Genomic DNA, 12,354 nt, shown 5'->3' with positions numbered 1-12,354 from the left:
TATACTGACGAGGTGTGTAAAATTAAACAAAATCCTGTGATCTGTGTGAGGCCAAACAAAAGGAATATGTAGGAGAATCTGGTATAGAAACTTGTCAAAAACAATCTTCAGAGTTCAGAGTGATGCATATTTCTTCAGTACTTCCCCCATCCACTTATTTATAATTTTTAAGCTTGGGAGTTGACTAATCTATCTATGGTTTTTAAGTTGAGATCACTGAAGCCAGCAAAAGTTGGGCCGAACTCGGCAGGTCCACACCTTTTTTTAATTTTATAGAGAGAATAATCCCATTCCCATCAACCTGCCAGAATAAGTTCAGCACTTACAGCTTTTTAGGTTCTCCCACCAGAATCTGTTTAACTTTCTAGATTACCCCGCCAGAATCTGTTTAGCTTAGCATTTATTTTTCCAAAAGCCACCTCCAACTCCAACTGGGTTCAATCTTCAGACTCGAGAATGCTAACCGGACCAGAGCTTTGTCTCCACCACCATCTCAGAATATACTTTCTTCAGTACATTACTGTGTTTATTTTCAAGGTACTGTGTCTGTGTGTAATTATTTATACCCAGTCCCATCCCCATAACCATGAAAGCGCTACTTTTCATGATAATCAATACTGATCAACCATCACACCATTGACTACTTCCTCAATCTGCTCACTGTGTGTTTGTAATTTTGTATTCTCCATTTTGACATTAATTAAAATCTTAGCTTTAAAACAGAAAACCATCTAATTTTAGACCAACTGTTGATCTCATCCTCAAACCATTCCCAGTCTCATTGACATCATATTTAGAAATTAGAACCTATATTTTCACCGCTAGACATCAGTTATAGAGAATATCTAATACAATGTTGGATGTTGGTCTACACCAAATCATGATACAATGACTTCTAACCTCAACTGTTTTGGTTTTTATTGCATGGTAAGGTTTTTAGAGCCTTGAGAGCTTCATCCCCAGAGAGCAATAATACAGAGAGTGTTTTTTCTGCCCATGGTATTTCGAAGGAGGGGAGCGTTGTTGGCATCTCTACCCAGTACCCACATCACATAGAGACATTGATGGACACCAGACAGCTTCTAAGGCACTGAATTCATATGCAATTGCTGTCATGGAGGTACAATTTTGACTTACTCTCAGTTCTAAATTTCTAATTACCTCATAAGCCAACAGATATTGCACACTGGCGAAGTGAACTGACATTGCAGATTCCTACTGTTTAGCCAATTGGGGGGACCCCCCAAAAATTTGCCATGTTTGTAATGGCTCTGTACGTGCCTTTCATGCTTTGATTCCATTTGGTGCTCATGAGAGAGAGGTAAATTTCTGTGGTGAATGGAATCAAAATGAAAGAAGAAAATAAATAATATTCTGGTGAGAATTATCATTTTATGATTTTAGGTTGTTGTAAAATGATTCCATTTGTTTCTCATTTTCCATAGAATATTCTCCTCTTGCAACACTTTCAAATTAAATGAAACGTCTGAAAATTTAGTAAGGATGGAATTTATGAGCCATTGTCCATTATACAATTGAGAGTTGGGCTAAAACTGATGGAAGAGGGTGACCGATCATCGCCATCATCGAGACCTTATCTCAAACCAAATGGGGTCAGTCATCCTTGGTCACCAGAGTTAGGCAAAAGTTTTAAATGCAGGCTATCAACCTGATGTAACCCTCCATTTTTATCTGGGCTTGGGACCAGTAGCATAAGATGAGTTCACATTGACAGTGTAAGATAAACTTATTATATGTATGGGAGAGGGCAACTGAAATGGAAAAACAAATTAAGGAAGCAACAAGATGCCAAGTGCAACCGGACAAAGGAAATGAGTGAGAATGCTGCTATCTTGGAGAATTACATTTTTCATACTTCTCCCAAACTTTTATAGTACATTTTCTAGTAAATTTTTCAAGCCCGAATATAAGTAAAAACTCTGCTCACAGATCATCCAACCACACAATAGGAATATCTCTTGTACAATCATGCTAAATTCATGGGGAGACGTTCCCATTGTACCAGTACATTCCCATGCTTTCAGAATGTGTGCAGTGTTCAAGCATTTCTAGTCACTTATGTGTTTTCCATTTCAGATTAAATGGGTTTTCTAAATTCTATCGTTACAACCATTTCGTTATCCAGAGAGAGAGAGAAAGAAGAATAATCGGAAGTTAGTTGATAAGGCAAATTCAATCTTGATAATCCTTTTTTATAAAGAAGAATCTGAGCATGAAACTACAAACTCTTGCAAATAATTGAATGGCCCATCAAAGTCTCGCAGGTCCACATGAGTCATCCCTTCACGTGTTCATGCTCTCCATGGTCCATACACATCTTATCAAACAGTTCATATTCTCCCACCATATACTTAAAAAATTCAAGATTTGGTGGACAGCTTAGTCTTTGAGAAAATAAATGGTAGACAGCTTGTAAAAGGCAGGAACCTTTCCAAATTCCAACCAATTGCACAAAGTTTTTTGTATTGTCTCATTTTTGCTCCAAAACTACTTGCTAGAAGACCCAACCATCAAAATCTCATTCATCCATTAACAAACCACTCCAAAGACAGGAGCAAACAAATACATATAAAAGGAGTGACAAGGGTCTGTTCCTTTTGGGCTTAAGAAACTTGACCCTCTCTCCAACTTCTTATGTGGAGAGTTTTAAGTGAAAAATACAGGGGTCAAAACTTCACAATACAGAGAATAAGAAACAAGATGCAAATGTTACTAACTCTAAACTCTAAACCTGAGTAAAAACAAAAAAAAAGGTTGTATAATAATAAACAAAAAAAAGAGGGGCATTAGCTTACATTGAATGTTACATAGAGGTAGTAGAAAGGGAAATTAGAAGAAAATTTTTTCCCTTATGGGCAATTAGGGTTCTTGCCAGGGCCACCATAGTAGAAGTAGTTGCCCCAATCACCATTATTGCCATTTTGGATATCATAGCAGTTGGATTGCTCAGTGAAGGTGCCTATTCCCTTAGGGGCCCTTAGATTGTTGGACCCATCAACAATCTGAACATTTCTGAAGTAACTTGCCTTGCCAAAACCCTCTTCAGGAAAATGACCACTACCCATAGCAGTTGAGGTGTGCTCACCATCCGGTTCTGAATTTACAACCTCTCCACCCCACTCAATCATGGATGCACTATCAGCTAAGTATGAGAATAGGAACGAAGGCCAGTACCCCAACACAAAGTCATTTCCAAATTGCATCCACCAGTTCCCCTCCTTCGGGTCCTACAAAAATGCCGCAATTAACCAAACACGATTAGTCAACAAGTCAAATTTTAATTAAACAAATTAATACAGGAAAAAATAATGCATGGACAGGTGTAAAACATGTCAGAGATTCTCTGCCTCTTCAGTCTTCTCTGTATTTTTTTTTTGTTTTACACTTTTTAATGTGTGAGAACAATTGCTTTTGATATAATTTTTTAATCATACGTATTTTCTTATGGGTTTTGCTGGGGCAGTTTGGTCGTTTGGATTTTACCTTCCAGACAAGTATACTGATATCATATTGGGAACCACGATAGCCAGATACAGGGAAGATGCTAGCACCCATTGCTATTTCACTGTTGATTTGAATGAAGCCCGAGCATAGAAGGTTGTAGCAACCTGTGGCTTGATATGCATCACTCTGCATTTTTTTTGAGAGATAAAAAGGAACCCATTAGATGACAAAGAGATAACAGTAGAAAGCAAAGAAGAACTCAAGAAAAGATGGAAAGTATGGTTACTTACAGTCCAGTAGGTGAAGAGTCTCGTGTTATTGTCTCCATAGAGATCTGGGCTAACCTGTATTTTCTTGCTGGGTTAATATTAAATAGAGAAGAAGATGAAGGAACAAAAAACAAATGGAAATGCGTTTTCTTTCTAGTATATGCTTTCCTTTTTCAATATTTATGTGGTTATTGAGTAATTATACCTGCCAACCAGCTTCAATGCTGTTGAGATCTTCGCCAAAAGAACCTCCTAAGATCCAGAGCTGGGACAGGCTGAACTCATTAGGCTGTTGGATTTTGGGTTCCCAAACGTTAATGGTTGCTTTTGCTCCATAGTACTTATCTCCTTGTACATAGGCTATTGCATGCTAATCACTCCAAAAATAATAAAAAAAGAGATGTTAAGAAAGGAGATAACAAAGCAGCAGAAAGTAAATGAAAAAAGTCCTTTTTTTTTTCTTTCATGTTTCTTCTTTTTTCCTTACCTGATGACCACTTTCATTAATCAGGTCAGGATCCGCAGAGGTTGGTTTTGGGATGGTTCTGTGTTTCTTCTTGCCGAATCTTTTGACTGAGCTAGCTCTTAGGATATCTTCTTTCTTTGTTCTACGAATGGGTATGGTTCCTTCTGGGCACCTACCATTCAAGTGCCATAGCTGAGTGATGGTCCTGGGTCTGTCTTTAGGCCTTGTAGACACCTTGCTTTCATCGTAGAGCCCTTCTGGATGAAAATTAGGCCTCAGCTGAAAAAAAAAAAAGCATAACAAAACACCATCAGAATCATGAAAAATAAAAAAAGGGGGGGGGGGGGGGGGGGGGGAGAGAGAGAGAGAGAGAGAGAGAGAGGAGAATGAGAATGAGATCAGACCTGAATTGTGTGATTTTTGAGGAAAGGATGGTCGAAAGCGGGTTGATGAGCCATATGGACACAGTCAATAATATCTCCATCTGGGCTCTGTTGTTCCGGCAAAATCATGAGAGGGATCATCAGAACACACATTATTAGCAATACCAACAAAATTATTCCTAACAAAAAAGCAATGAAAAAACATTGTATGAAAAAAAAAAGAAAACTATAAAACAAGAAAAGTAAAAAAAAAAAAAGAGTAATTGTGTTGAAATGGAGAAAGCCCAGAATAAAATACAGAAAAACCATTATAACAAGAATATAAGAATATAAGAAAATCCATACAGGAAAAGAAAAGGCAGAAGGAAGGAGGAGATGACAAAAACAAAGAACGCTTGACCAAGAAACTGGGATTACTCAGAAATCTAAAAGAGCCAGAATAGAAATGCTTAGAGAACAACCTTGATGCTTTGCACGGCCTGTTTGTTCAAACGCTTCAAGTGCTTCTGAACCTCCAACTTCTGCCTTGAAATGCGCATCCCAGATGCGGCCGACGATAACGGGATCAAAGTCATGAAGCAGAGGAGGAGCACCAACACTGTCCTCCTCCTCCTCCTCCCGCTGCTAAGCTGCGGCCCCATCGTGAAAACCAACTGAGAGCAGCAACTCTGACGAGCCGAGCCCAACCCAGATAAAAAACTTCAGACACAAAAACCAACTGAGTTTTGTTGTGGCTAACGAGCGTCTACCATGGGCATGAGGCGCTATTTTAACCCTCTCTTTCTCTCCCACAAAACAACACCACCAATGTCTGCTTATCCTACGCACCCCTCCATGGTGTTTTAAGGCAGGGTTTTATTCCCACAAGAATCCAACAAAACCGCCGACGCTCTGTTATTCCTTCTCTTTTTTAATTTTTTTTAAACTATACTGCACTCCATCTCAAAGTTCTAAATTTCAAATACCCCCCACCTATAATATCAATATCCGCCGGCATCTTCTGCCCACGTCTATCGCAGCCATACGGTGGAGTTCACGGAGGGTAATGTATTGTGGATAGAGTTGTCGTAAGCCGGAGATTCAGAGTTACTAGATTGCTTTCATAATGTCCTACAATACATTTCCTCCGTATATTAAAAATATCTCTGCATGATGACATCGTATTTCTGATATTATCATCATAGTGGGAGGTTATTTGAATTCTATCTATCATTATATTGGCGTCAATTCCAAATCAGTCTCCCAATTATACGGTGGAGATTGCACAATACATCCTGCCGTGTATTTTTGATGATAATTTAAAAAATGATAATATCATCAATGACAGATATTCTCAATACACAACGGGATGTATTGTGGGACGTTGTGGGGGCTGATTTGATCCCTATACGGTGGAATTAAGATTTATTGTGATGGACTGAACCATAAAATCTACGGAGAGAGTGGGTAATAAAAGGAAAAGAAATAAAAAAAAAAAGGGGAGGTGGAGAAATGTGTCGATTTGTGTAACACAGCGCAGAGTTTCTTGTCGTTTTGGGAAGACTGTTGTTTGGGTACCAAATCGATCCATTTTTTCCATTTCAAAATAATAGGCGTAATGAATTTACCTAAACGCCCCTGCCATGCTGCCGCCCAAAGGTCCCTAACCTTTACAAAAGGCGAGAGTTAAAAGGAGAAAATTTTGAATGATCAACTCCCCAACGGTAACATTCACAACCAGATGTCATGTAGATAGGTGAGGTACGGAGATGGGGCCAAGATTCTTGTTTCAAACCATTAAACCAGATTAATGGTTAGGGTTAATTGTGTATGGATGTAGGAAAACTTGAAAACTGGAGAGAGAAAGAAATGCAACCTTAATTAAATTTAGGGAGAGGATAGGTTGATTTAGGGTTTTGTTAAAAAATCAAGGTGAGTGTGATGGTGGTGCTAGGGCTAGGCTCGAAGCACTTAGACTTGGTTCACTGAATTTGTTCCTCTAATCAGTGTTGTTAATGGGTCCGGGTCAATCCCTCATAATCTGAACCTATCATCTACAATATATACCTACTTTTATTAAAATATCTTTGTACAGGAGATGAATAAGATATGTTGAGAAGAAAGATAACAAAGTTCTTACTTCTTACGTTCATTGATTATAATTAAAACCAGTCTTTATTTGGTATGAGATTGATCTTTTAGGGTTTGGCACTTTGACCTGGAATTGGGTCAAAATGTTTTCTTATGCTGTGTTTGGTATCGATGCTGTTTTTAATTTATATGAAGAGATTTGGTTTTTTCTTTCTTGTTTTTGATACAAAGGGTTTTGGCCTCTATTTGAGACTGTTTTTTAATTGATATAAAACATCAAATTGAAATTTCTTGCTTGATGAAAGTAAAGTATTGAAGTCTAATCATTCTAGCTAAAGTGACTGATAATATGTAATATGATAACTCACCAATTATGATCAACCTAGAAACAACAGTAATGCCAAATACAACTTAATTGGACTAGACATGATTTTTCCTCATATAATTCAAGTATTTTCCTCCATTTTTCATCTATGATTTATGAAAGCATCTCAAGAATTTTCCTACCTTTTTTTTTTTTTTAATTTGTCTATAAAGACTATTTATATTTATTTAAGGTTCAACTATGATATTGGAAAATTTTATGACGAATCAATCATGTCATAAAAAAATATGATAACTAATAAGGTGGTATTCATTAAAATTTACATGGGGGATTTGATTCCTCAAAGCTCTTTCAGTACTATTATATCTTTCGGGCATCCGAGATCTACCATATCTATATTATATAGAGGAAAGAAGCAGGTTAAGAGTCCTCACACCAAACACCCAATAGTCTCCTATCTCACACATGGTTTATTTATTTATAGAATTAAAACAATTAGAGTTATTTATACTGTACATGTTTGTATTTATACTCCTTCCAAACTGAGCTTAAAGTTATAATCTCTCCACTCTCTCATTAAATTCCTCTTTCTCTCTTCTTAAATCTTTTTAAAACCTTCTTAATTCCTTACAACAAGGTAAAAGTAGAAAATGGGGTTTACACAAATGATGGATACAACATTAGAGAGAAGACAGATTTGCAGAAAAAATTAGGCAGGAGCCCCATTTTATTTGAAAGGGAAAGAGTTGCATAAGCTCTTTCTTTGTATGGGCAGGAGTCATAGTTAATAATCTATTCTGGTTGACTGACATTATTCATGCCAGGTTTATTCTAACATCTTGTTGCATTGTGGTCTGGTCTTGGACTCTTGGTGTGATCAGAGGATCAAAAAAAAAAAAAAAAAAAAAGAAATCAGTGACATTCGTCTTGTGAGGCTCTGTAACCACATTGGGAAATTAATATATTATCCCTAAAACGCTAAATAGACAAATCAAACAGGTGATCGATCTACTTCTTCAATTATATTATCCCTAAATCCTCTCACCACGTTGTGAATTTTATTATATTAGGATTAATGCATTTAGATTATTCCCAAACACAGAATTTTAATATTTTCACTGCAATTTCTCGAGAATAAGATTCCCATTGGATGACGAGGGCATTTTGGTCATATAGGAGTTGGAAAGCGAAAAGGGAATAATATTCACTCTCCCAAGCGGAGAGGCACACCGCACACGGCAACATACACACCACACTGGACGTCGTTGTATTTTCATATTTTGGGTTTCGTAACTCCGTCCACGGTGGCCGCTAACATCCCACATTTATTTTTTTATTTATTTTTCACGAAAATAAAGAAAAGAGAGAGAAGACGACAGAAGAGGAAACGGCCGGCCTGCGCAGAAAGAATCCAAAGTTGAGACTGCATACGAGTCATCATTAGATTTTTGAATACGTAATGCTTTCTTTCTCTCTCCCACTCTACATTACTTTGTGAGATGGGGCACATGTGAGGTACACGAACCTATCCAATTCGGGGCTGCAAACGGATCGAATCGGATTGGATATTTCGATTTATTTATCTATGAACAATTCTATTTGGATAAATAAAATGATTTGAATATTACGTGGCATCATATTGAAAAACTGATGAGTTATTTTTTAAATAATTGTTGATCCAAATAGTCAGACTGTTCGGCCTGAAAATCAGATAGGGTACCGGTTTCTTTTTCAGCCCTGAACTGATATTTTTTCTCACAAATCATTGAATTGATCGATGATCTGCTGACTTGAACGACTGAATTTATGATCCAAATAATAAATTTAGGCCAATTTTGTTTTACTTATTTTAATTTTTTAAAATATCATAAATTGATCTATTCAGACCAAACAATCACACTGCTGATTCAGAAATCGATGGCTAAAACAATTCCAATTCCAAGTTAGATTTTTAAAACATTTATCCATATCACCAATTAAGTGGTATTCATCAAAATATACAGGGCGATTAGGGACGCCAATGGATAAGATTCAGTAGGGTTTGCCTCAACTCAAATCTGAACCGAATCAATCTCAACCCAATCCCTGGCCCAACCCAGCTAAACAAACAGGGGATGTACAAGTTGCCCTCCCTCCCATATATAGTACATTTACCCCAACCAAAGTTGTATTTTACGAGTATTTTAGTACTGGTTCAATACAGATTCATCACTTTATCTCAAATATAAACCAAAACCCAATCAAGAATGATCCAATCCTAACCCTATAGTGTCGTGCCAGACTGGTTTTTTATCATTTAACCTGATCCATTGTCACCCTTAATTTTATCGGTCAAAACTCTTTTAGTATTATACCTTTTCGGCATCGTGGATATTGCCTAAAATAAATCCAAGGGTAAAAAGAGTTTGGGCTTGAGATAGAGCGACCCCACATAATATAGTTAGGTAGGACTCAACTGAGTTGAGTTGGATAGAATTTGCGGTCTTAACTTAGGGCTGGCCATTGGTCAGGTCATCATAAGGGCTGCTGAAGTGGCTAAAAGCCTAAATAAATTGACTCGTTGCTTTCCCTTTTGGTGAACAAATTCTTAGGCAGGTTGTGGGCACTACTCTACAATGAAACCATGGCATGTTGGGTTGATTATTCTCCTCCTAAACATTTTATTTTATTCACAATAAAGTACTTTCATCACTTCATGCTGTAATTTCACTATTTTTTTTTTGAAATTAATTGAAGCTTGCCTTGATCATCCATCATTGAATTGGAATCTGCCCCCCGCAATATCAAAGTATAATAGTGGAAAAGAAAAGAAGGGGAGTAGCTAAACTTGCATATGATTGGATTGGAGTCTATTGTGTCCAAAATCAAATATGATTAAATAATTACAGCAATTTGTCTTTTCTTATGTAGCATTGGGTGTTCTTTTCTCAATAAATTGGACCAAGTTGAACGGCTGAGATCTCCGGATAGAGCATCTTCTGAGCGTTAGTACTCCACATAATGAACAATACGAGGTAGTTGGGACTTGGGACGGGGCTCAACATGTGGACTTGTTTCATTCACTTTCTACTATATACGTTACATACATACATACACATACTCCAAAAGCAACTTTATGGGTCTCAATAGTCCATTGAGCAATGATCTCATTCTCTAATCACAATTAAAATTAATTAAAAAGTTTTTCCTCAATTTTCTATTTTTCTTTTATTTTCTGTAAAATCAAACACTTTGGGCAAGTGCTTCCCAAATAAAAATTACTCAGATAAATGGGATTTCAACATTCTTATGTGATATAAGTCATCTGAGTAAAAAGAGAAACAGGAAGAGGAAAGTATCATAGGCACGCAAATAATTTCCTTATCAATTTACAAGAAAATATTAATTACTTGGATAATTGATAGTCTCTGATATCTTTGTAGACCCAATATAGCGGCAAATGAACACAAGAATCATGGTTAATTTATCGATTGATTTCCTCAATCACGCGGTGATTTCCTACCCGTCTTCCATATTCAATCATTTGTATAAGATTGGAGTCCATGGACATGGGTATTGTCCTGTGACCAGCATCTAGGGAAGCATGTGGTAGTTGCTCTGTTTCACCTAACAAGGCCCATTTAATTTGTTTCTAAGATAATATCAATGAGTGATCAATTCAACTCGGTTGGGTCCATTTGAACAGCTTACAGGTTGGTTTGGTACTTGAGTGGCCGCATGACCATGTGGGTTTGCTTGTTGTTCATTGACATGGAGCCAGATGTGGACTGACCGTCGTTATTGCTCATGCTGGCCCCATGCTTACCCCCTTTCACACATCATCAGATCCATACAAATTCAGTTAATAGTAGCCAAGGAAGCAACGACTACTGGTGCATGACAAGCCCTGGTTTGAATCATATTGGGACAAAGGAACCCTACCTAACCACTGGAACAAATATGGGTCTCTGGTTTCCCACAAAGGACCAACCCTACGAAGTGTCCGGAAAAGCAATGTAGGACCTGATCCAAAACCCCAAAAGAAAATTAATAAAAAAAGGGAGCCTTTGTCAAAGGTGAATTGGGCTGACTGTATAGTAAAATGGGTTGTGTTCAAAGCTGTAGAGAGTAGACAAAAGGTATCCCTACTTTATAAGGAGACAGAAATTGGATCCCTACTTGCTTATACTATGGAGAATTGGAGATGTGATCTTCTCTGCCTAACTTCCTTCCAGTAGAACTACCCAATTATCACCAAATGTTCAAAATTCAAATGCCCATAAGAAAAAAAGAAAAAAAAAACTCTGACCCACCTTAGACAATGATGTGCATTTGTTATTTTTCTTGACAGAAAAGAGAATGAGGATGTGGATGAAGAAACTTCATATTTTGGCAAAATCTAAGCTCCTAAAATTTTGATTTTCAGACTAAAATATCTGAACTTTCTGTGCAACTTTCTTCTGTTTCTTTACCCCTTGTAATTTGTGTTGATGTAATGGGTAAGGAAAACAATGTTTTCATCTTCAGAGGGGCAAAAAGTACATTACGTCTAGCTCAAATATCTCATATCGGAAAAAAAAAACTTAGGAGAAATTTATTTTGACAATAAAGCAAGATTTTCGGAAGAGCATTTAGATAATTAAAAAAAGTGGTTGTTTAGTTTCTCAAAAGACAAAAGAGGAAAAAGAAATTCCGCTATAAAAAGTCTCTAGCATTTGCTTTACTGTACTCCCGACATGCAATGAACCATACAATCATGTTAGTTATAATATAGTGGGTGGCCTTTTTGCCAATACAAAGAAGAGTCACCCCACCAAGTGAAAAGGGTTGAGAATGCTGGAGAAAGCCAATTGACCATCCATGATCTTTCATTCAACAACAACAGAAATAATAATAAAAAAAAAGTGGTATCTACCCACTTTAATTTTGATGGGGCTGAAAACAATCAAAGTGTCACAAATTGAGTGGAGCCTCTTGCCTTTTTTTCTGCTTTTAGTATCCATGATTGTGGCATCCAATTTCACAGTGTTCCTTAGATTAATGAAATGAACACCTCACAGTATCAGACATCTATTTTATATGAATTCAGCCATAAACTGATGAAAGATCTCAAGATCTCTGGAAAGTAATTCATCACTAGCTCCAGGAGCCCACTAATGTAATTTAGTGGTCTTTATTTAATAAATTATAATCGGGTATGTTAGTGGTCCATTAAATGGTTCTCCATCAGACATGTTATATCATAATATAGTAACACTGGTTACTGAATTCACTGGGACCATCCTGTGGTGGAAAACAGGGCCACGTAGTCCATGTCATCAATGTGAAGATTAAGATTCTCTCAAACATGGGAGAGTGGGCATTCTTCCTTTCTCTAATTATCCAACCTCGAAAGCA

General features: G+C 37.1%; 1 protein-coding gene across 1 annotated transcript; it reads right to left on the bottom strand.

Moving 5' to 3' along the window:
* Positions 1–2,512: 2,512 nt before the first annotated feature.
* LOC148844526 (protein neprosin-like) lies at positions 2,513–5,657 on the bottom strand. The gene is made up of 7 exons (XM_088952843.1): positions 5,045–5,657; positions 4,605–4,691; positions 4,222–4,479; positions 3,940–4,104; positions 3,756–3,809; positions 3,505–3,651; positions 2,513–3,248 (listed from the first exon to the last, which is right to left on the bottom strand). The coding sequence occupies exons 1-7, from the start codon at positions 5,222–5,224 to the stop codon at positions 2,871–2,873; spliced, it is 1,269 nt and encodes a 422-aa protein (XP_088808969.1). The 5' UTR covers positions 5,225–5,657; the 3' UTR covers positions 2,513–2,870.
* Between the last annotated feature and the right edge of the window lie 6,697 nt (positions 5,658–12,354).

Source organism: Nelumbo lutea, chromosome 7 (genome assembly GCF_056320005.1).
Source record: "Nelumbo lutea isolate HS-2025 chromosome 7, American lotus-T2T, whole genome shotgun sequence".
NCBI lineage: Eukaryota > Viridiplantae > Streptophyta > Magnoliopsida > Proteales > Nelumbonaceae > Nelumbo > Nelumbo lutea.
This window is presented reverse-complemented; position numbering and strand designations above follow the sequence as displayed.

What these genes read in the sequence shown, in the direction of transcription:
- LOC148844526 (XM_088952843.1), bottom strand. Translation starts at nt 5,224, where the DNA reads ATGGGGCCGCAGCTTAGCAGCGGGAGGAGGAGGAGGAGGACAGTGTTG. An exon ending in TTAATGAAAGTGGTCATCAG is followed by an intron (nt 4,105 to 4,221) that starts GTAAGGAAAAAA and finishes TGGAGTGATTAG; the next exon opens with CATGCAATAGCCTATGTACA. An exon ending in GCATTGAAGCTGGTTGGCAG is followed by an intron (nt 3,810 to 3,939) that starts GTATAATTACTC and finishes AAGAAAATACAG; the next exon opens with GTTAGCCCAGATCTCTATGG.